At 55.2% G+C, this 23,305-nt stretch overlaps 6 protein-coding genes across 6 annotated transcripts; 2 read left to right on the top strand and 4 right to left on the bottom strand.

Moving 5' to 3' along the window:
• Window positions 1-157: 157 nt before the first annotated feature.
• Window positions 158-1,228, bottom strand: KVR01_006941 (uncharacterized protein; the record flags this gene model as incomplete). The annotated part of the gene is made up of 1 exon (XM_044789381.1): window positions 158-1,228. One exon carries the CDS (start codon window positions 1,226-1,228, stop codon window positions 158-160), a length of 1,071 nt encoding a protein of 356 aa, XP_044644372.1.
• A 1,822-nt stretch (window positions 1,229-3,050) lies between these two features.
• Window positions 3,051-7,659, top strand: KVR01_006722 (uncharacterized protein). The gene is made up of 3 exons (XM_044781792.1): window positions 3,051-4,803; window positions 4,869-5,228; window positions 5,285-7,659. The coding sequence occupies exons 1-3, from the start codon at window positions 4,006-4,008 to the stop codon at window positions 7,241-7,243; spliced, it is 3,117 nt and encodes a 1,038-aa protein (XP_044644153.1). The 5' UTR covers window positions 3,051-4,005; the 3' UTR covers window positions 7,244-7,659.
• A 3,245-nt stretch (window positions 7,660-10,904) lies between these two features.
• Window positions 10,905-12,455, top strand: KVR01_006708 (uncharacterized protein; the record flags this gene model as incomplete). The annotated part of the gene is made up of 5 exons (XM_044793123.1): window positions 10,905-11,101; window positions 11,167-11,507; window positions 11,564-11,898; window positions 11,983-12,154; window positions 12,226-12,455. The coding sequence occupies 5 exons, from the start codon at window positions 10,905-10,907 to the stop codon at window positions 12,453-12,455; spliced, it is 1,275 nt and encodes a 424-aa protein (XP_044644139.1).
• Window positions 12,456-12,600: 145 nt separating this feature from the next.
• Window positions 12,601-17,269, bottom strand: KVR01_007072 (uncharacterized protein). The gene is made up of 6 exons (XM_044781594.1): window positions 16,282-17,269; window positions 15,855-16,064; window positions 15,168-15,762; window positions 15,065-15,108; window positions 13,597-15,013; window positions 12,601-13,526 (listed from the first exon to the last, which is right to left on the bottom strand). Exons 1-6 carry the CDS (start codon window positions 16,803-16,805, stop codon window positions 12,690-12,692), a joined length of 3,627 nt encoding a protein of 1,208 aa, XP_044644503.1. The 5' UTR covers window positions 16,806-17,269; the 3' UTR covers window positions 12,601-12,689.
• Window positions 17,270-19,203: 1,934 nt separating this feature from the next.
• On the bottom strand, window positions 19,204-20,215 carry KVR01_006774 (uncharacterized protein; the record flags this gene model as incomplete). Its single annotated transcript, XM_044794220.1, has 2 exons — window positions 19,204-19,511; window positions 19,561-20,215. 2 exons carry the CDS (start codon window positions 20,213-20,215, stop codon window positions 19,204-19,206), a joined length of 963 nt encoding a protein of 320 aa, XP_044644205.1.
• Window positions 20,216-21,521: 1,306 nt separating this feature from the next.
• Window positions 21,522-23,200, bottom strand: KVR01_006739 (uncharacterized protein). Its single transcript, XM_044793529.1, has 2 exons — window positions 22,695-23,200; window positions 21,522-22,626 (listed from the first exon to the last, which is right to left on the bottom strand). The coding sequence occupies exons 1-2, from the start codon at window positions 22,909-22,911 to the stop codon at window positions 21,848-21,850; spliced, it is 996 nt and encodes a 331-aa protein (XP_044644170.1). The 5' UTR covers window positions 22,912-23,200; the 3' UTR covers window positions 21,522-21,847.
• Window positions 23,201-23,305: the final 105 nt, after the last annotated feature.

The following is a 23,305-nucleotide window of genomic DNA, read 5'->3' as shown; positions in this document are numbered from 1 at the left end:
CTGAGGTCGATCTGGAACCCCGGCACAGTGAATGGTGCCACCCAGGGGTTCTTTGCAGAGAACGACTCCAAGGCATGTCTACTGTCTTCCATGTGAGAATCTGTGCGAGAGGTATACTCCGCGATTCTGCGGATGCTCTGAATTCTATGAGCGCAAGTTATAATTTCCCGGTCTCTTTGGCTCCCTCCTTCAGAACTTTCTGCTCCCTCAAAACCTCTTCCCTCCCTCTCACCTCCACGTCTTGGGGCCCGCCCTTGGAAAACTTGACCAAGACCACCCTCTCGTGGTCACCACCTGCCCCGGTCCCCCTGAGCTCCGGGCCGGGCTTGTCAACCCCCAGCACGAGCCTGCCGTCAGTGTCCCTGATGAACAGAACATGTGGGCTCATGACCTTGTCGGCCCAGGGTATCAGCGCCGTCGGGTGCAGCGCCTTGTCACCGCCCGCGGCAACGGGGCCGGTGGCCGTAGGCGTCCTGCGCACGAACTCCACCAGGGCCCGTCTCTGGGCCGCATATGTCGCCTCCAGGTCGTGGCCGGCTCCTTGGGGCGCCACCGAGGCGAAGACCTGGGCCACGAGGGTGAGGAGGTAGCACTGCGGCGGGAACAGCACGATCTCGCCTTGGGCTTGCTTCTGGAGCCACGCGGAGGCGTCGGCGAAGGTGGCCGCCGTGTGCTCCACCCCGCCGTCTGGGGTGGGCGTCTGCACGACGTCGGTGCCGACGGGGCCCGCGCCTCCTCCGGCGCGGGGCGACTCGGCCAGCGGCATGAAGTAGAGGTACATCTGCGTGGTGAAGCGCTTGGGCCCGTTGGCCGGCGTGACCCACCTCGTGAAGGGGACCAGGTCGTCGACGCACAGGGTCGCACCCAGGCGGTCCTCGGCCCACTGGGTGAAGCTCATCCTGTCCGCGTGGATCTCCCTCCTCGCCTCCTCGCGCTCGGGCTCGGGCACGACGAGGAGGGCGTCGTCGGCCAGGGAGCGCTTGGCGATGAGGATGCCGGACTCCTCGAAGGTCTCGCGGACGGCGGCGAGGCGGTATGCCGGGGAGTCGCGGTGGCGGTCTGGGGAGTGTGGTGGTGGGAGGGGGGGCTCGTGGAAGGGGGAGACGTTGCCGCCGGGGAAGACGTGGGCTGAGGGGAACGAGGTTGATGTCTGGACGCGGTGGAGGAGGAGCACCTGGTTGGTTGGGGACAGGAGGATGATGCTGGAGCTCGGCCGTGCCTCGGCCATGGCCGGCTTCTCTTTGTCGGTGCTGGGAGAGCCGGCTGTTGATACACGCCTGGATTGGCCCCGCGGTGCTGCCATTGGTACTACTAGCCCCGACTGTCGCGGGTTCCCAGACTGGCAGGGCGTCCTGGCTGGTGATGCTGCGGTTGATAACAAACGGGGCGCACTGCTGCTACTGCAAGACCGCCTGGTCAAGAGCATTGGACTGCGTATTCCTTTGAGCCCGTGACGGACGCATTGGACTGCGACCATGGCTCAAGCGGCGTGTGACCTCTGGGCGTTGAGCCAGGAAGGTCAGTCGTCTTCCAAATGTGCGGTGGTGTTGCGCTGAGCCGAGGTCCACCAAGACAGGCCATCCTTGGCTGCGGGCAGGCCGAGGATGACGATTACTATCAGCTTACAACGAAACCACCCAACATAGTCTCACATAGAATGAAGCCACCATATCAATTGATCGTATTCCTCCCCCAATGTCTTGTCATGTCTGTTGGCAATACTCTGCATATGTCTTGGATGCCCCATGGCAAGATTACTTAGGTACCTAGATATCTACTAGGTAGGTATCTACTAGGTACCTTTAGGTGCCGTCTATTTCCAGGATAATTATGATTAAATTGGCAGTTACAACTACAGATAGAGGGAGATAATGCTTGAAGTTGTGAAGTTGTGAATGGTGGTTCCACGGCTGGGGTGCAGTGTGAATACACTGTTATAAACGGTACCTAGGTGTTTCTTTTTTGGGAATGATACAACATTGAACTTATGATGTAAGTTGTACCTGAGTCACGCACACAGTGACATTATCCTAAACAGTCCGATGAGAGACTATTAAGACTGCCTAGGTACCTAGGTACCAACCCATGGTCATCTCCTGACCACATAACAGTAGACAGAAGCCTCCCTCTTTCCTGAATTTGTCATTGTATAATGCGGCCAGCGAGATCGGAGGCGATTCGGCACCGAGGTATCAACGGCAGGGCGTGCATGACCGGCAAAAGAGCAGGTCGCAGCCACTGAGAGGTGGTGGTTAAGCTTCGGCCGAGTACATGTTTCGGCTCGGCTGACCCTGCCGGACGGGGCCCCCAAGCCCCCCAAGACCCAAGCCCTTGAGGGAGATCGCCAGAGCGTCACCAAGCTAGCGTAGCGTACTACGTAGTAGAGTGCGATAATGCACGGCAGAGCACAGAGTCACGGCCACGCTGCCACGTCGATTAGCAGCAGGCTGGCAGGGCGGGATCGATAACGTACCAGCAGCAGCCACGAGCATTTTCCCACAGTCAGACTTGACGGCCATGCAGAGCCGATGGTACGCCGCACCGTGCCTAATGCACACCACGGTTTCGACCAGGACTGCTGTGGCCAGCCATTGGCTCGTGTCGTGCCTTCAGGTAGCACTGGGGGTAGGGCGGGAGGGGATTCCGCCGTGCATCGATCAGATACTGCGCGCGCACATTTACAGCATGTAGACTACTGTACAGATTTGGTTTGATGATGCACGTACTATTATGTAGACATCAACAACTACCAACAGCATCTGTCGAACCTGTTTTGGAGAGGGCATGACTCAGTGGGCGATGCGGGAAATATGGGACGTTGGATCTCGAGAAGGGACATGGGCCTGACGGGCAAGGCAAGACAGGGATCGCAGTGCCGATGCTGAGGTGCCTCATCAGGCCTAAGACGTCGCTGGATCGGTGCTAGGCCCGGCTGGGACTGGCAACAAACTGGCAGTGCCCCGCGCTGACATAATTTTCCTGGTGCGCTCACTGAGCTGCTGTAGCCTGCAAGGTCCAGAGCAGAGCCGGTCCCGCAACGGGAGCGCAACGCCATGCCATGCAACGGTCTCGCCCGTCCGTCTCGCCCGTCCGTCGGTCTTTGGAGGTAAGGAGGGAAGGATGGGCTCTGGAAACGGAGACCGTGGACACTGCGAGTGCGACCCTCACTCATCAGCTCATCAGCCGGCCCAGCTTTATACCAGGGGTTTGGATTTTGGCTTGCCAATTGCTGGGCTGCTCACTTTCCCTCTTAGAAGAAAAGACCCATCCACCGGCCGGTGACTCTCAGACCAGCCTCTCACTCTCACACGCGCACACACACACACCCACACCCTCCTTTTTCTTTCCTTGTCCCTTTGTCCGAACTCTGTAGCCGACGAGGCACATCGCCGCCGGCCCTGCTGCACCCTCTTATCAGACTGCCCTCGCCTCAGAAGTACACCACCCGACTCACAAATCCCACCGCAGGCAGGCAGCACTGGCCCTCACAGTAATAATATCGAAGAAGCCTTTCGCTTTCGCCTATCGTCGATCCGAGACCAGGGCAAGGTCCGGGTTGCTCCTCCTCCCCAGAGCCTCGAGTCGGTCGCACCGCACGGCACTGCACGGCACCGCAACGCAACTCGACGCAACGCAAAGTACCGTCATAAACGCGCCCGCCGCACGGCAACACGTCGCCCACGCACCCGCAGCAGCCGCAGCCGCAATCGCAATCACAACCTCGATCCCGCCCAGTCCAGCCTAGCCTCCCGGCCTCACCACCTCCAAAAAGTTGCTCGCTCCTCCTCTGGCCTACCTGCGTGGAGACCTCTCCTCAATCCGAGGCACTTTTTCCAGGCACACCCACCCACACTCGAGCTTCTTCAATACAACAACCGAACCCGAGCCTGCTTGCGAATCCCCGCTTCTCTCTTGCTCGTGCGGCAACCCCTGCCCTGCCCTGCACGGCCCCGGTGTTGAGACGGTCCCATCCTCAAAGCTTCGGCCCAGAGTCCAAGCTTCACAATGGACAACTCGGGGCAGCCGCTCCCTCCGCCGACTTCTGGCTCAAACCCGTCCAATCCGAACAGCCCGGACGACTCCTTCGCCGATTTCCACATAGCCACAACCACCGACTCGCCCATCAACAATGGCGCATACAACCACAACACCACCTCCCCACAACCACACTCGCATCCTGCCTTCCCGGGCGCCCAGGTCTACACCCCGACCGCCACCCCCTCCGACCGCCTCAACCCCCGCAGCTGTGTCACCTGTCGGAGGAGAAAAGTCCGCTGTGACAAGCACATGCCATGTTCGAATTGCCGCCGCGCCCAGATCCCATGCATCTTCCCCGCCCCCGGCCGCGCACCGCGCCGCCCGCGACCAAAGGACCCCAATGCCCCGCCCAAGCAGCCCTCCAGCGAGCGCGAGATCGAGCTCATGAAGCGCCTGCGCAAGCTCGAGGGCATCGTTGAGGAGCTGAGCGGCCAGATCGAGGTCGAGACCGCCAGGAACCACTCCAGCAGCGGCAATTCCCCAGAGACCACCAACGCCAACGTCGCTACCGAGTTCAACACTCCCGGCTCCGGGCCCCGGCACGAGAGGGCAGGGAGTATGACGGCGGGCAGCACACACAGCCACGGATCTCCTTCCGCCCCCGCCGACGGCAGGCCCGCCACCCTCTACAACTTTAATTCCAGCTCGAGCAACGTGACACAGCGACCCGATAATGTGAACAAGAAGTTTGGCAGGCTGGTCATCAATGACCACGGCAAGACCAGATATGTCAGCAGTGCATTCTGGTCAAAGATCACAGACGAGGTTAGTGGTCTTATACATACAAGGCCCTGCGGGGTGCGGCCACCCGGCGCTGACCCATCATCTAGCTTGACGAGCTGCGGCACGAAACCCAGAAGCTCACCGACGGCGAATCGAGTGATTCGGATGACGAGAGTATAATAGCCACCGCCAACAACCGCTCAGGCGGCGATCACCACGCTTTCGTGCTCGGGTATAGGTCCGCCGATGTCGACTTGAGGCCCCTGCATCCGTTACCCTCACAGATACCGTACATGTGGCAAGTCTATCAAGAGAATGTGGATCCTATAGTCAAGATACTACACGTGCCGACTGTCGAGCAATTGGTAAAGGAGACACGAAAAAATCTGGACAGCCTCACGCCGGGGAACGAGGCCTTGATGTTTGCAATATACTTCGCAGCCATCACTTCTATGGATGAGGAAGATGTGAGTGCTACGGCCCCCGGCTTTGCTTCCGCACACATGCAACTGACAAGAAACAGACCAAGAAGAATTTCGGGGTCGACAGGCCAAGGCTGATTTCGCAATACCGCTTTGCGCTGGAGCAGTCTCTGGCCAAGGCCGAGTTTCTGGTGTCATCCGAGATGGTTGTCCTGCAGGCCTTTATTCTTTTCCTGGTTCTCGTCAGACGCCACGATGATACCCGAGTATCCTGGACCCTGACAGGACTTGCCATACGGATGGGTCAGTCAATGGGCCTTCATCGCGATGGAACCTCGTTTCCGGGTTTGACTCCGCTCGAGATCGAGATGCGGCGACGGCTGTTTTGGGCGCTTTGCATTCTGGACCTCCGAGCAGCCGAGGATCAGGGCACCGACCTGACCATTGTCGATCGAACCTTTGATACCGAGCTGCCACTCAACATCAACGACAGTGATCTCACACCCGAGACGACGGAAATGCCTCAACCTCGCCAGGGCTCAACAGACATGACTTTCTCCCTCATAAGATACGAGATCTGCGGGCTTGCACGGCGTTTACACACTATGTCCTCGGCAAATGCGGGATCCTGTCCCCGAGACGCAGCAATATCCTTCGAAGAGCGCGAGAATATGGTCAGGGAGGTATACGCGAGCGTGGATGGCAAGTTTTTCCGCGGTCCAAACGCCTCATCAGACCCGATTCTGTGGACGGCTGCGAATATAGCTCGCGTCATCGTCGCAAAGATGACGCTCGTTATTTACCAGCCCATGCTCTTCCCCGGGCCTGACGGTGAGGTCCTCTCCAGCGCCATCCGCGATCGCATTTTTACCGCCGCCACCGAGATCTTCGAGTACAACCACCAACTCAACTCAGACCCGCGATCGAGGCCATGGCGCTGGCTCTTCCTTACCTACACGGCATGGCACGCCGTGGCGTACGTTTTGATGGAGGTCGTTCGTCGCCCTTGGAGCTCTGCTGTTGAGCGGGCATGGGCGGCCCTGAATGCTACTTTTGCGAGCCCCAACCCCGATGATCTGAATCGAATAGCAGGAGACCAGTCTGTCTGGCTGCCGCTCAAGAAGATATACATAAAGGCCAAGAAACACCGTGAAGGGGAGATAGCGCGACTCAAGGCGGATCCCCAGGCTGCTCAGGAGCTGGAGCTCGAAGAGCGCAGGAACGTGGGGGCGCCGGCAAGCTTCGCGGCCATGCCAGGGTCAGTCAAGAGTGCGGTGGCCAACGAGAGGTGGCGTAAACTTGTCAACGCACCGCGCTTGCCGCCTGAAGTGGAACGGGAAATCACGTCTCCCTCGTCATTCACACAACAGCAAGGACAACAAGAACCATCGGGACCACAGGGCGAGGCTATCAGCGCGCCTCCACAGATGCCGAACAACATTGGCGTGGGTGATGGCCTCCAGGCTCAGAACTTGGGTGACGAAAGAGCAATGGAGATTGTTGAGAATGTCATGAACCAGCCCCATTTCCAACCCGACGGTTTCTGGCCTATAGCTTTCTCGCCCCAGTACGCGGATATCGCGCGTGCTGCAACAGGCAGCGCGGGGTTCCCGTTCATGTCTGGAAGTGACCCGATTCCGAGGCAAGACTCGACACTGGCCAACTTTGCCAATGGAAACGGTGACGCCAACCGCGCAGTCTCCGGGACCTCGATGTCGACCGATCCACGAATGCAGCCGACTCCGCTTGTCGATGCGCTGAAGGTTGAGGGCAACCTGCCGCCATGGATGTGGGGCGACACGCCGGTGGCGACAGCGCAGACGTTTGGAACCCCTGGCTCCGTGACGACGGCGAGCGGCGGCAGCGGCGGCGGCGGCGCGCCGATGAGCGCGCCGGCGAGGGCGTTCAGCTTCCCGCTCCAGACCGGGAATACCGATGTCCAACCCGAGGACATCGATGTGAATATGGATGAGGACTTCAACTGGGCAGACTGGGGCCAGAGCCTCATGGAATCCACTGGTGCGAACATGGGAGGCGTTTGGAGTGCACACGGGATATAGAGGAGCTGGGTCGGGGGTTTTCCGGGCGCAGCCGGCTCGGGCCATCCCCTGCATCATTATTGCTTTTTATTGCGCCGAAAATCTGACGAGATCGAGGGCCCGAGACCCACTCAGCTCACCTCACCAAGAACTGCAGTCATTTCTGAAACAGGCAGGTATAGACGGAGTGTAATGGGCTCCGGGCCAAGGGGTGGACGCATCTCGATTTGACGGCGCCTGGCCGACCAGCTCGGTACTGGGTCGGCATAGGGAAGAAAAACTGCGGGTCCAGGCAGTTTTTGTCCTGGTCGACTTATTTGCTGCCATATAATGAACGACATGACATGACATGACGTGACATGTCTTTTTAAGCTAGATAGATAGGGTTGGTATTTGCGTGCAAAAACTTGAATATTGATACCCTTGATTCACTCGAGGACAAGGCATGGTTTGTCTGAGGTCTAACCACACATGTGAAGACTTTTATGAGCTCAGAGAAATCTCAGGAGTGTCTACATTTGACCTCCCTGGTGTGGCGGCGTGGACACGGCCCCTGAGCGACGCCCCTGATTCAGGGATGAGTACGTCCAGAGGTTGATGGTTTCGGCATTCGACCGGGCCTGTTCGGAATGTCACGCGGAGAAGCGGGTCGAGATGGACTTATTCTCATACCCTCCCCACCCCTGCTGGCGAGAGCAGGAGGCTGCAATGCGTGTGCTTCCCGCCAGTCACCACTTGTTCTAGTGTATATTCCATGATCAGATCTACGTGCCGATGTCTCCTGCTTGAATCGTTGTTGAGCCTCGTTACAGCAGCAACCGCCCAGTGCCAACGTCAACAACGAAGTAGTTAAATGACCTCCTCTCAACCCAAGCACTTGGTCACATACATTGTTAGCACAACACAGCCACACATTCGAATTAGAACACGTCACAGCGAAGCCCCTGCGGCTTAATTCTTATCTACGTGGTCGCCCTCCTACTAAGTACTAGAGGCTCTTGTACTGGGCGATATTAAATCCTGCATGAGGCTGGGGAGTGTGCAACGCAGCCGCGGAGCAGACACCAGTCGACCTAAGCCGAGCTTGTAACAGACGGGTTCCAAGGTTAACGTACCGGGAGACGCGGTGTTACCTTGAGAAGTACACTGGTTTCGAAGTCCAAAGCCAGTCTCACTTATGTGGTTTCGCTTCTATTCCGTATACGTGCGAGGACATACATGGCGCCTTCATACGATGGTAGCAGTATCACTTATGATGAATGGTATATGTCTGGCTCGAGAACCTCGTCCGGCCTATTCAATCATAAGCAACGTGCGACATGGCCAGCACAATGCAACGAGACCATGAATGTGGCTCACCAGCGGCCGACCCACGTGGGAAAAGGTTACATCTCCGGACAGCCACCGTTTTATGGTGTACCTTGCCTGCGCGGGGTTGTTGCGAGCACAAAACATTTGCCTCCTTGAAGGCACTAATGTTTGCTGTGGGTGGTCAGCAGATTAACCGACATCATGTGTATTCTTGCCCGTACCCACGTATCAGAACACCAGAATTCGTGAGGAATCTGACGTCTGAAGGTGTAGGTAGTTGGGTTGTTGATTAGAAGAATCAGCTATCGAAGGGCGCCTGCAGAAGCGTGGTTTTAGCTGCCTGCAGGGCTTGCTTACGTAACTAGACTACGGATCCACAATCATGCAACGGCGTTTTGGTCTTGACCATGTTTGGTATCGAGTATCTTGTAAATCTGCCCCGTGTGTTTCGTGATGCGTATGAATCCACGCTACAACACTTGATGAAGAGCCCAGTGGTCGCACGGTAGGTCATGTGTTAAGTGCGAGGATCATGATATCAATCTTAGGCTGGCTGCTCTTCTGATGCACCGAAACAGCGTTGCACAGGAGAGAGACTTTGTCGAAGGAGGGAGGCCTGGGAGGAGACACCATATGCCAGAATGACGCTGAAGCAGTCGTGGCCAATGCCTGAGCCATAAAGAAGAACTGAGCCACTCGCGGACATTATGAGTGAGCTCTAGCTGGTAAATGTATTCTCCACAGATGTATCTCGGTACTTCATCCTCTATTTGTAAGCATGGACAGTTCAAACAGTTCGCCGCCGTGCATGTCATCATAGAGCGATCGCGTTTGGGGTCTGTGAGAGCGTGCAATGGGGGTACTGTCATGATATGAAATATACCTTCCGAGGTTGTTTCTCAGGGATCTCCTCCCAATGCCAGCTTGCGGAGAGCCCCAGAGAACAACCAGTATTACGCCTCCCAGGCTTCAGTGGCACTTCAGCCCTTCTAGGGGACCCGGTGGCCAACGCCTCTCATGGATGGCTCGGGAGGTATCGTCTGGACCATCCTTACCAGTCCGATTGGTTGGAAGTGGTGCCTTTGCCCCTGTCACTACTAGTAATGCAAGCGGGTTTGTGGCACGGCCAAGCACCTTCTGCACCCATCGGGATCATCTCGTCACTTCGATCAGATAGGCTAAATATCAAATGGGAACGCCGAATTTTGATGTCTTTCCGGGACTTGGTGCGGGAGGCGTCGTCGGAAATAGTTGTGGAGAAGTGCAGATGGCTTTCTGTGATCACGCGTGTGGTAAACGAGAGGAATGTCAAAAAGAAGCCGCGTGAGATTCCTGGGATCAGGATCCTTCGCCTGCCGAGAGGCTGGTCCAAGTTCGACTCTCACGCATGCAGATGCAGACTAACAATGCGTACGGACTAGATGTGAGACGATGTTGGGGGCCAGGCCCAACGGAAAGGATTCACTTGCAGTATCCATCGCCCCTGTCGCCAGGCTTATCCATTTATGGAGAAGCCTGGAGTCCTTCCAACATCTGCAACTCGGATGCTTGCGTTGTCTTCCTCGGAATCGGTATCGCACTGCTTACGGGTGAGATTCTGCCTTCATGTATCTCAAGCTACCTCAGCAGCGGTCGCCCCGCGAGACCGGTCCCCAGCTTGAGGTATCAGGCTTTCCATATCGTCTTCCTCTAACATCGGCCTGTCCATGAGAGCTCGAATAGCGTCGTATTTATGGAGTTATTATTGGAAAAGACCCAATTGACCGGATCCCTAGGATCAGGCTTTAGTGTCCACGAGATCGCGAGATGTAGTAGTATTGCTGCGGTAGTATTGCTTCGCCAATTACAGCACAAGAAAGGGGGCTTATCACAAAACTAAAGCTCTACCTTTCCGACCAAGCCAATGTACGTCACGGATGGGTGATTTATCCCGACCTTCTACTCCAACTCCACGGTCTCGGTATCGCGAACAAGTCCGAACCCGAGTGAAGCCCCTTATACTTGAGTTGCCTTTGCCTCACATCACCTGGTTTGGCGTGCGGTAGAACGCGACGCATGTTGCAACACACATACTCGATCAGGGGAGCTGTTTAGGCAGTTGGTGACGACGTACCTCTCTCTCTTGGTCGCCATTCACGGAACCTGCCGAGGATCCGACTTGTTGGCAGCACCTGCGCGGCGCGGCGCACAATTTAATTTAGGCCACCTGCGCCGCGGACATTCAAGAGTAACGTCTCATCTCATAGCAGGAGAAAATTCTTCCTTTAGCGTTACTACTTGCACAGCCAACGGCTCTCCCGAAGTGTCGCTGTGTTTTCAAACCCAGTCTCTTGGCTCTGTGGGAGGTTGACAGCACGTCCAACACTTGACCATGGTGGAGTGGACTGAGGATCTATTCCCGAATGCTGCCGACATCCAGCCCCACGAACCCCTGGAGGACTACCGACCGGGAGGCTTCCACCCTGTTACTCTTGGCGATACCTTCCAAGACGGGAGGTATGTAATTAGGCACAAGCTAGGCTTTGGAGGGCAGGCGACGGTGTGGCTTGCGCAGGACACTCGGCAGAGGTGCGTACAACCGCAGAGCGGCCGCCAATAGCCCTGTTAGCCCGACTAATAACATCGAACATCAGCCAATGGGTCTCGCTGAAGATCAAGCAGGCTCGTATAAGTGAAGGTCCACTAGAGCAAGACCAGGAAATACAAGCCCTGCTGGCTCTGGAGAAGCACTACACCGGCAGCGACCAGAAACTAACGAGGTGTTTCACTCGGCTGTTAGCGACTTTCAAGATCTTCGGGCCTAATGGAACGCACAACTGCCTTGTCACTGAAGTGATCGGCCCTTCTGTAGCGAGGGTACTTCGCGCGTGCAGCCTCTTCGGCGAGACGCTGAGACCTGACACGGTGCTCCGAGCTTCGAAGCGTGTTCTTCAGGCAGTCGACTTTGCGCATCGTGCCGGGGTGGTTCATGGAGGTACGTGCTAGCTGTCAACACTGGCAAATGCAAATACTTACGCGAGCCATCCACAGATATATCATTTGGAAACGTTGCATTCACTTGTGATGTGGCCCTTAATGGTGAAGAGGACATATTCGTTGCGCTCGGCGGGCAACCCCTGACAGCGAATTATGCTGGCAGAACACCCTTATCTCCAAATATGCCTCGCACACTAGTAAAGACGGCAGACTGGGACATGTGGACCGACCGCGACGAGGAGGACATACGCCTCCTGGACTGGGGTTTGGCATTTCCAGTTAGCCAAGTAGTCACGACGCTCCCTCAGCCCATCGACCTTAGATCACCAGAGACTTTCTTCTGTGCATCGATAGATTTACGCCATGACCTGTGGAGGGCTGGATGTGTTGTAAGCCCTCTAGCCAATCTCCCAGGGCAGAGCGAAATGCTCCCCTTCTCTAGGTATAGTCCCCAACTAACCCATTCTGTCCAGATCTATGCCCTGTATTTCCAACAATCACCCTTTCCGTTTGAAAGTGGATCCGATGCCGCCTTCGTGGGGAAAATGGTGTCAAGGCTTGGTCCGCTACCGGCTGAATGGCACTTACTCTGGAGAGAGATGCAGAGACCGAGCGCCGACTCTCCACTGAATGGCGAGACAAATGGTCAGAGCCTTAGAACACAAAATTTACCTCTCGAGCTAGGTCTAAGCTGACATCATGCATCGTATTCACAGGATTTGATCAAATACAAGAGGAGACATATGAGGAGAGGAGAACAATTATTATCGGGAAGTGTCGGGAGGGAGATTACCAAGCGGACGAGGTTTCCAATTACGACTTCGAATCACTCCAAGTGCTGTCTCGCACAATATCCGCACTCTTAAGATGGAAGCCTGTGAGCCGTGCGTCTGCCCAAGTCGCACTTTCGCTCATCAAATGGGTTGACTACCGCAACGAGACTTGAGAAATGCTGTCACACAGTTTCTTTACTTTGCATTTTTCTCTGGCAGCTATTCACATGTACCAAATCCATCTCAGGATAGGAACTGCAGATGATCAATTAATTACAATGACATTCACGTGCACATATCTACAGTCGTTTTGCTCAGTTGCCAAAACAAAATATGTATTTGCCTATGGAATTATTGAATTTGCGAGTCAACGCAATACCGAACAAAAAACTTGGTCCGCCAACCTTTCAATTCTTCCCCTGCTCCGAAGCACTCTCAGTTTTCACAGGGGTGGCAGTCCCCGAACCATGCGTCTTCTTCATGGCCTGCTTCGCCTTCACCTTCTGCTCGTGCATGTACGCCCTGAAGCCGCTCCCACCGCGAATGTTCTGCCTCGCGCGGTCGCCACGGAGCGTCGAGAGCGTCCGCAGCGGTGGCCGGATGCCCTCCTCCATCTCAACCGTATTGCGTCTGTGCGCCTCCAGCTTGCTCGGCGTGATGCTCTCGGGGGCCCACTTCTTCCGGATGAACCACGGCAAGCATCCGGCGACCCACTCGTCGGGGCACTTGCGGATGAGCACGCCCCAAGGCAGTGATATGGCGCCAAGTCCGATAGAAAGACCCCATTCCTTGCCGTTGAGAGGTACAATTTCGAAGGCCGGGCCGCCAACGAAGATGATTAGGACCTGGCCTCCAACCATAATTAGATTAATACCTGAAAAGAACCAATTGCGTGTAATTCCTTCCAAGATGTTGATCTTGTTGTCAAGGCGGCGGTTGTTGACCTCGTTGAAAATCTGCAGCCACACAAAGGTATTGAAGACCAGCGTCTTAAGTCTTGTCACCTCGGTCTTGGAAGTTCCGTATCCAAGGAGAGTCCTGCCGCCAAAGTTGAGGCAGAAGGTAATCGCCAGCTGACAGATTGCCTGTCCAATTATCATCTTGGCCATGCGAAGAGTGATAAGTGACGCAGATTTCCGATCGGGCTTTCTGTCCAGAACCGATCGAGAAGGAGGGTCTGTCGCAAGAGCCAAAGCAGCGAATGTGTCCATGATGAGATTCACCCAGAGTAATTGCACAGCATTCTGTCATACAGGTCAGCAGCTAAAACGGCTCCGCAGAGGCGGGATAAGGTTTCTGAAGTCTTTTACTTACGAGCACCGATTCTTCCTCCGCTGAAGCGACAGCCGAGACAAACGTAAGGACAACGGCGGTGACGTTGACGGTAAGCTGAAACTGAAGAAACTTCTTAACGGAGTCGTTCACCGCACGTCCCCACATCATGCCCTTCACAATCGAAGCAAAGTTGTCGTCCATAAGAATAATAGCAGACGCCTCTTTCGCAACCTCAGTACCCGCGATTCCCATTGAAAACCCGATGTCGGCCATTTTTAGAGCAGGAGCATCATTTGTTCCATCGCCGGTCACGGCTACAGTCTCACCGAGCTCCTTCAGAGTGCGCACCAGGATGCGCTTATCCTCGGGACTTGAACGGGCGAGGACCTGAAGCTTGGGGACCAGTTCCTTGAGTTCCTGCTCCGTCTTTCGTCGAAAATCAGGACCTTCCATAGCTATGCCGCCTTCCTCAGGGTGGTAGATGCCACACTCGCGGGCAATTGCTCTTCCAGTCAGTATATTGTCGCCGGTGACCATGCGTACTATGACTCCCGCACGCTGACAGTCCTTTATAGCATCCTTGACAGAAGGCCGGAGAGGGTCCTTGATTCCAAAAATGGCCACTAGCGTCATGTTGTCGTGGACCTTGGCCCAATCCGCAACCTTGGGGTCGTCCTTGGATTCCATGCCCGTTGGTGGCCACGACTCGAATTCGCGGTAAGATGAGGCGATAGTCCGCAATGTCTGCCCGGCGTATGAAGTGATCGTGTTTGAAATGGATTCGCGTACAGAATCCTTCATCTCGACACCGGTTATGGATTCGGGATCACCAAGTATGTGGGTGCACCTTCTGAGCAAAATCTCAGAGGCGCCTTTGGCGTAGACTCGATATTTCCCATCTGAGAGCTTCACAACACTTGCCATGTACTTATTTGCGGAGTCGAAAGGAAGAACTTGGACGATTTCAGCATTGGCTCGCTCTTCCTGAACTGGCCCAGCACCGAGATGATCGCGTGAAAAGGTCAACAAGGCGACTTCTGTCTTGGACCCGATGAAAGTTTGTTCCCCGTCTTGTTCACCCTCGAAAGCCGACGAGTTGACTGCGTTTGATTGAATCAGCAGCCGCTTTGTCTCATCTCCCAGCGAGGTCACGAATTCGTTGACGGGGACATTGGCCACAGCTTCTACGCTTTTCGTTTCGGAATCATCGCGCTTCTCGGTGTCGTCGAGTGGTGGATCCGTCCCACCGAAGCTGTTACAACTTCCAAGAGTGCAGGCGACCACTGTCATCTTGTTCTGGGTCAAAGTTCCTGTCTTGTCGGAGCATACGGTCGTCGCGTTGCCCATTGTTTCACACGCCTTCAAAACGCGTACTAGGTTGTTGTCCTTCATCATGCGAGTGGTAGCGAAGGCGAGAGCGAGAGTGACTGCCAGGGGTAAGCCCTCAGGTACAGCACTATACATGTTATCAGCAGCTGCACGTTTCGAAGGATGCGGTTCCACTCACACGACCACTACCGTGACCGAGACAATCAATAAAGTGAGGAATTGCTAGCATCGAGTTAGAAACCGTCCGGTATGAGGACACCCTGCAGGATCGTTTGACATACCTGGCCCTTCTCCGATGGTGACGCGTCATTTCCAGGCAAAGCGGCGCAGAACTTGATGAAAAGGACGATGAATAGGATGAGTGCAGCACCAGCACCAAATTTCGCGATCCAGTCGGCCAGGATGTTCAGCTTCTTCTGCAGCGGAGTGTCTTCCTGCTCGGTACGCAAAGCCATTGCGGTTCGTCCGTAGCTCGAATTCACACCGACGGCTGTCACAAGGAATGTTCCTGTTCCTTCCTGGACCTTGCTTCCGGAGATGATGAATGGGTCCAGCTTTTCCAGTTCAGGGCGGTCTTTGCCGGACTCAGCCGCCTCGGCCAGGGCAGCGAACACGTCTCTGCCAGAGACCTTCCTCAGGAGGTCCGATTCACCAGTGGCAGAAGATTCGTCGCATTTGACGCCGTATCCGTCGATGAAAATACCATCGACTGGTATCATATCTCCGGTGTTGAGGTGAATTACATCACCCACCTGCACATCGAAAACCGAGATTTCTTGAGACTTGCCAGAGCGGACCACCTTGACCGTGCGGTCATTGTGCTTCTTGTTGAGCTTATTAAACTGCCTTTCCATTTGGAAGTCGTTGAGTGTACCGCTATTAGGCAGTAGAGTAGAGTCAGCAATCACTGGATACCGAAGCCCGTTGAGTGAGCTATTCATGGTCGGGAGCTCTCAGGATTCACGTACACAATCACAACAATTAGAATAGCCGCAATGATAGCGACGCCTTCAACCCATTCTACCCTGGGCTCACCACGTTCGTGAGTGGTGCCAAAGGTCTGGTATAGGCCGAGTGCCAATGATACAATTGCCGCGATTGTAAGAAGGATCAGGACCTTGTCGTTGTATGCCAACCAAGCCAGCTCGAGAAGCGACTTGCTCTTCTTCTCGGGCAGCCTGTTCAAGATTCAGTTAGCTGCCACTTGCTGGGAATGGGTGAGACTGTATGTAGCTACTGGTCTACCAGAACTCTTGTAAATGTTCAATTGACATTACAGCCAGCTTCAACGACCTCCTGGACGCGCTACTTGCTGACAGGCTCCCAGTCAAGACATGCGGTCCTCTCACCATGAGTGGGTGCGAAGGGTTGAGCGTGGGAATACATTTAGCTTACCTGTTATCGTTGAACACGTCCTGACGATCAGAGAAGCCCTGAGTCGAGGCGTGATGTGCTGCCCCAGATGCGGCAGCGGCCGACTTCTCCTCGCTTGGTGCAGGCGGATTGTTCCCAAGGGCACCGTACTTTGGCGCGCCCTTTATCGCGACATCCTCAAAAGCAACCGCGCCGTCGAGAATGTCCTCGTCGGAGCTCAACCCACTTTTCGTGTCGGTTCGCAAACCCTTCTCCAGTCCGTCCAGGCCACCCATAGCAAGGAAGGCATTCAGGCTCTTGGGGTTTAGAAGCTTGGAGAGCTGGCCGGGTGAGAAGGCGAACTTGTTCTTGGGTTTGTTGAACATGTCCTCAGTGCCCGGGTCAGGCGTGAGGGCATCGTTGAGATCCACATGGAATTTGACGTGCTTGGGTCCGGCCTGGTCTTTCTCATCGGCAACATCTTTCTCGCCCGAGACTTTCGCGGCGGCGCCTTCACCCACCACCGTCGTGGCATTCTCCCACTCAGACCCTGCGTTACTAGCCATGCTGGGAATGATGTAGTAGATTTGATGTTGCTGAGGTCCAGGTTTGGGCCAGGTAAACCTCGGCCGTTTTCACAGCCAGTGCTGCCCGAGGGTCGTGCGAAAGAATCAGGCCACAGAACAGCTCAGCAGCTAGAAGCGGCTGGTTCGATGATGTATTTGCTGAGGGGTGTGCAGATGAGAGGCAGGTGGGTTACACAAGCCCTCCAAGCCCAAGCGTAAAGTGACTGGTTCCCAGCAGTGAATGTGTGGCACGTCAGACGTCGGACGTCGGCCACATACCGTTGACTCACTTGGATGTTTGGAAGGAGCGGAAGAGTGGGCCAGGGGCGAGTCGCAAAGGAGGGAAGGGGAAGGAAGGGAAAACAAACAAATAACCCAAACAGGGAACTAGGAAACGGGCAACAAGAGGGAAACAGGGAAAAACAAGGCTGGAAATTGGAAGACAGTAGCAGCCCAAGATCTCGGCGAATCTTGATCGGGAAAAGGAAAGAAGCCTTGAGAGGGCGGGAGGGCACCAAGGTGATATGAGACAACTCCCGTGCTCCCTACCGTTCACTTTTCACCTGCCGTCGTGTGGCTTGTCCCTCTGCCGAAAGGGGTGGAAGGCACACACGTCGTGTCGTACACCTGGATATGCCAGTGCAACAAGCACGGGCATTACCGGGCACACAGCCGTGCTGCCGTACCTGAGGCCAGTGCCTGGTCGATCCCCTTTCCTCTGCGCTGCTGACTCCCGCCAGCCACTGCGTCTCCATCCAGGGGGGCCGATTCCCAGGCCAACTCATCTCTTCAGGATCCATGGATGAACGGATTGGCGATCCTGCTCGCTCAACCCATGAGCTCAAGTGCTTGGCATGGCTACTCTGACAAGGCCAGCCCCCCCGCCGTTTGTTGATTGGAGCCACAGCAGCATAGCATCACTTTGCGGCGGCACTGCAGCTGCGAGTCCTGTGGTCGTCTATTCCAGGTATTTCGGGCCCAACTTGGCGCTGCTTGGCAGTCACCCACGGCCAGCTTGGCGGGCTCCCTCCAAATTTGAACACCCAAGACACCCCCAATGCCCCCCTCCTTTGGCTGGCCCCAGTTGCCCAGGTCTGGCGTGGCAGGATGACCACGCCGCGAGGCTGCTTCCCGTGCCTACTGGGCGCAGGGAAGATGGGGAGACAAGTCCTCCACAGCTATATTCGAATATGTGGCCATACATAGCACGGCCCCGTGCCACTGCGGCCCTGTGGGGGCCGGGGTCCTCAGCGGCTTACTGCATGTGCAGGTGGCCCACTTGCAGCCCAGCTGCCCAGAAATGCTGGCAGCACCTTCTACGTCTGAAATCGACGTCTCCAGTTCCAAGTTCCCAGCCAGTCCTCAGGGGGGAGGCTTGACGCTAGGAAATTGGCTAATATTGGCTCTGAGCACAAGCATTCGTCACCCAAGACTTTGCCAAGCAGCGCCTCCGTAGTCGTGGGTAACAACATGTCGCGGTTCGAGAACTGGGTCAGGGAGCTGGGCAACATCCCAAAACGGCGGTGACTTGTCGCGAGCGGTGATACGGGGCACGTGTTCTTGCGTCTTGTGTTGTCTCTCCTGTCGTATGAGCCTCGGTTGACAGCGTTGGACAGCCTGCATCGCTTCCAAGGTTTGGGCATGGGCATGTCAAAGTATAAAAAGGGAGAAAGGCCATGTTAGCCAAGCTTGCGGGCTGTCTCCGCGGAACGGGAGCTGTTAAGTTCCGGGATCCCACACTCAAGGCGCACCATACACACGTTCAACGTGTCACGGTGAGCTGAGTCAGGATCCACTGTACTCCCAAGCATCTCTTCTCGCGGTCCCCTACCTGTGAGCATTGACGAGGCAGACCACACGTATTATTGCCAGCTTTCACTACGGATGGACTAGCATGGACGAATGAAATTGTCGTTATTTTCTCTGCCAAGGATGCTCAATAGTGACACACAAAGAACAATAAGCAGGCTCGCTGCATTTCTGAGGTCTCCTATTTGACAGCTCCGGAAGGCCTCTGGCATGAGTAGGGTACACTCGCTGGTGTCGTGTGACATAATGCGGGTCGTGGATTCTGAGGCTCCAGTTGCTTGGATCGCCCCAGCTTGTAGCACCTGGCCTTGGAGGACATACCAATCATATGTGCAAGTGTGTCGCGTGTTACAGTAGGGTATCATCATGCCTAGGTACAAGCACTCAAGTATTGACCGTATGTACCAGTCACGTCGTGTTACTTTCCACTATACTGAGTGAGGCATCCTAGTTCACCCACAACACATGTAGTGAAGATCAAAATTCGGGTTCCATTAAGCCGAGCTTACTTCTGCGGTTGTAATGATATATTGTGGCAGTGTGCTTTAACTGACAGTACGGGCCAGAGCAACATCAATCTTCGCGTATATCACTCAGTCAAGGCAGACTCTAGAAAAGCCTTATGCCTGGGGATGAAATACGCCTTGTATGGCCTGGGCATAGCCACGAGCTCACGGGCATCCCTAATACCAGTGACGGGATTGTCGTCGAAGCTGCCGCTTTGTTCGATTTTGAAGCTGTGCAGCATTCTCATAAAGATCACATAGAGCTCCCGGTTGGCCAGGATCGCACCTACGCACATCCTATAGCCCAGGCCATATGTGAATAACGGGGCATCAGGGTGCTCGATCCATCTTTCCGGTCGGAAGGCATGGGCGTCGGGCCATAACTCCGAGTCTGGGGAGTTGTCAAGGTCATATCCATTTAGCGAGCAGGGGTAACTTACCAAAATTGCAAGCCATATTGTTGCAGAGCATAAGCGTACCAGACGGGATGATCCTCCCGTCATATTCCACCTCCTTGATCGTCGACCGAGGCAAGTTCATCCGCACCACACAGAAGTATCGCAAGCACTCCTTCACCAACGCCGCGACATATTCACATTTGGTGTCCTCCTGCGGGTCGCAGAGCGGTTCGTCATCGCCATACATCTCTTTGATCTCGCGGTACGCTCGGTCCTGAATCTCGGGGTGCGACGCGAAGAAACCCAGACTCCACGCAACCGTGGCCCCAACGGTCTCAAACCCGGCCGACAGCATCGAAAGGCTGATGGACCTGACCTCCTCCTGGCTGACCTTGGCCTCCGGGTCGACCATGACGTTGGCCTGGATACACGAGGCGTGCGTGCCCAGCCTCACGCGCTTCCGCAGCTCCTGGTCAAACTTCAGAATGTAGGCATCCCGTCGGTTGCGCAGGGCGATGGCCTGCGCCGACTTGGCCGGAAACAGGCGCCAGAGCGGCACGTAGTCCTGCAGAGACGCGCTGGAGCCGCGGAAGTAGTTTAGCTCCTCCTCGACGTGGACGATTTCGGAGAAGAGCGCGTCATCCTGTGATCGCATTCGGACGCCCCAGTTGAGTGTGAGGACCAGAGAGAGTGACATTCGTTGTATGGCATGGGTTGGGTCTATGGCAACGCTGCCATTCTTGCCGTGGTTCAGCAGGTCCCTGATGAAGTGCCGAGTCTCTAGATCGAGGTGTGTGACCTGTGGTGAACGGCGTACTCAGCATCAATGGTGAAGGACTTGCTCTCACATGAAAATTCAACGCTTGCTTTGTTTCAAGCACTCACGTATGTCTGCACCATCGGTCTGTTCAAAGCTGCAGCCGCAGCTCGTCGGCGCCTTTTCAAAGAGTCATTGTATGGAGTTTGTCCAATAGGTGTTCCCGAGGCGTTGTTGACAAGCTGGAAAGGAAGAGTCAATCAACACTGGATGCAACAGAAGCTAACCAGCTTCAGAAGTGCTGCGGATGCGAACTTCCTGAGCGTACCTTATGCAAGGTATACAATTCAGGCCTTGAACTCGTAGCATGGCTTTGGTGACTGAAGATGTGTTTGGCTGCCGCCGCCGTATTCACCGTCACAGCGGTGATGTTTCCCAACTTGATTTGATACACTGGCCCGTACTTCTCTGACCACTTGCGGCATGGCTCTGCAACACCCTCATGCGCAAAGTACGGCAGATGCCCGAAAATAATCTGTTGTGGCGGGCTAGCGACGCCCGGAATCATGCTTCTGCGGCGCAAATTCTCGTTTATCGCGAGATATCCTACCAGCAGTGCCAAGGTGCCGAGGGCGAGCGAAGGAAGTAGTTTAAGCCCTCCGAGGAGGCTGTTGAGAAGGGAATCCATCGCCAGGTGTGCCGATTGGGTGGTATGTTGAAGCGTGTGGACGCCTCACATCATGGTGAATGGTTGAAAAGGCCAAGGTTTCTTGGCGGGCGTTCCTTTTGTGGGCTTTGAGCATAGAAAGTTCAGACATCTCACTAGACCGTTGAAACCCTTGGGAAGCTGAATTGCTGTGGCGGCATGCAAAACTCGGGAGCCGAACGTGTCAGGAACTTTAGGGCAGTCCTTGTGTCAATTGTCATAAATCGCCATACAAGACCAGCTTTTGGGTGTGGTCGGCTTTGTTGGCTGAGACTGGTTTGGCGGGCCGGGAATTGGCTGACTATCATGACCGCAGATCTCCGGGGCTGACAGAACACCAACCAATGCCAACACGTTATTACAACCAGACATTGGGCATCATGCGATACTGTGTGGGGACAGTAAATGAGTTTGGGGTTAAAGAATGACCATGACTGCAGGCGCCGGGTGTGGTAAAACAGCGGCCATTTTTGCATAGAACCCGAAAAAAGCCCTGCCTCGGCTGATGGATCACGGACACCAGAATCGATTAATGCGCCTGTGACTTTGTGGATACAAACTTAGAATATCATTTGGTCAAGATATAAACAATGAAAGCGGGCAGTGGTTGACTCCGGTTCTAGACATTTGAATACTGACCCAGGAAACAAATTTCTGGCATAGAGAATGTGCTACGTATGAAAACCACAGACACTCCAATCCTATCCTACCGTTCTTAAACCCTGCCTAGCGATTATCCAATGCGCTGGAGACACACAGAGAGGGTTCTCCCAGGCTAACACAACAGATAGTGAGGAAACATTAGCCTCTTAGATCACAGATGGAGAAAATCAAGTCGGTCCAGGTAACCAACAAAACCCCGCCTATTAACCAGGAACTTTCCCCAGAGAGTGCCTAGAAAAGAACTGCACCAAATGTTGATTCGTCAGGTTGAAGTTTGCTGTATGATTTGGCCGCCCAGCCAGGTCCAACCCGATGGTCGAGGGCCACGCATGACCCAGGCCCTCGACGCTCAGCGTCCTGACCTCGGCACCTGGGCAGTCCCAGACTTCCTCCCACGCGCCCGGGTGAACCTCCTCAACGCTGTCGGGCTGGGGGAACTGGCCCGGGTAGGTGCCCCTAGCACACCCGTTGCGCTCCGCCCACTGCCGCCGCCACAGCCGGACATCTGGCTCCGGCCCGAAGCTGCCTTCCTCGGGGGTCCGACCATAGAATGGGGTGATGACATCCTCGATGCCGTGGACATGAAAGATGGGCACAGCCCTGGAAGGGGTGCAGTTGTGGAAGGCATACGTGCCCTGGTAAAGCGCCGGGCTGACGGGCGCAAATGCTGCAATGACGCTGGAGGTGTCTGGGCGGCATGCCAGAAGGCTGGTGAAGCCTCCGCCGTTCGACTTTCCGCATGCGTAGATGCGAGAGCGGTCAATGGTGTATTTGGACGAAATGGTCTTGATCATGTCGAACACATACGCGATATCGTCAACAGAAGCATTTTCATACGGCGCGCCCTTCCAAATGTGTCTCATGTTCCACTCAGTATTGTTCACGCCCTGTGCGTAGGCCGTGAGAAATGGTTTTCCTGCAATGTGCAAGGATGGATCGGAGAGCTCAGTGATCCGCTGTTGTTTCTCACTGAAGCCCCCGGCTTCACACGCGTGAGCAAATAATTTAGTTTAACCGATCATTTGTTCATCGAAGCCACATACGACTCACCTCCATGAAACGAGAGCACCAGCGGGTGTAGCTCCCCATGTCTATAGGCAGCTGGTACATTCAGAAGAAAGGTGCGGTCTGTGGGAAGTGTGTGGGCGACATTGCCGGTCTGAGGCTGTTGAGTGGAAGCGTCGCTCAAGACGACTTGCGTTGCCACTGCGCCGCTGGCACATGATGTGAGGAGTATAGACAAAAAGTGTTGGATTCCAATGAACATGATGAATACAATGCAAACACACTGCGGGACAACCAAAGGTCTATTCTATAGGCCCAGTCACCACCGTATGGGGCTGGATTGACGGCCGGCGACCGCTCAAGTGATACAGGCCGAGCTTCAGTAATACAAAAGGGGAGTCCCGCCTGGAATGAGAACCCTGGGATCTCAGAAGATGACCCTCGGGGAAGGACAGAACAGGAAGCACGCGAGTGGCGAAACGCCTGATTGTCGTATCAGGTTGCCGATAAATCCGGCAGATGTTGTGTTTCCACAGTCTTGAAGCACTCACTGCTCGGTGGCCTCCGTCCCAGAGCCAGAGTTCCGAATTGCTTTCTGCCGATTGAGGGGCAGCTACATACTGCTCGTCAAAGTCTGGCTTACATAATGGGTTATG

The sequence above is a fragment of the Diaporthe batatas genome (assembly GCF_019321695.1).
Source record: "Diaporthe batatas strain CRI 302-4 chromosome Unknown Contig00007, whole genome shotgun sequence".
NCBI lineage: Eukaryota > Fungi > Ascomycota > Sordariomycetes > Diaporthales > Diaporthaceae > Diaporthe > Diaporthe batatas.
Note: the sequence above shows the minus strand (reverse complement) of the source record. Positions and strands in the feature narration are given on the sequence as shown.

Coding starts and splice junctions, on each gene's coding strand:
- KVR01_006722 (XM_044781792.1), top strand. CDS start 4,006: ATGGACAACTCGGGGCAGCCGCTCCCTCCGCCGACTTCTGGCTCAAAC. Junction 4,804..4,868: donor GGTCAAAGATCACAGACGAG/GTTAGTGGTCTT, acceptor CCCATCATCTAG/CTTGACGAGCTGCGGCACGA. Junction 5,229..5,284: donor CTTCTATGGATGAGGAAGAT/GTGAGTGCTACG, acceptor GACAAGAAACAG/ACCAAGAAGAATTTCGGGGT.
- KVR01_007072 (XM_044781594.1), bottom strand. CDS start 16,805: ATGGCTAGTAACGCAGGGTCTGAGTGGGAGAATGCCACGACGGTGGTG. Junction 16,065..16,281: donor GACGTGTTCAACGATAACAG/GTAAGCTAAATG, acceptor AATCTTGAACAG/GCTGCCCGAGAAGAAGAGCA. Junction 13,527..13,596: donor CGGAGGAAGAATCGGTGCTC/GTAAGTAAAAGA, acceptor CCTGTATGACAG/AATGCTGTGCAATTACTCTG.
- KVR01_006739 (XM_044793529.1), bottom strand. CDS start 22,911: ATGTTCATTGGAATCCAACACTTTTTGTCTATACTCCTCACATCATGT. Junction 22,627..22,694: donor GGTGCTCTCGTTTCATGGAG/GTGAGTCGTATG, acceptor ACGCGTGTGAAG/CCGGGGGCTTCAGTGAGAAA.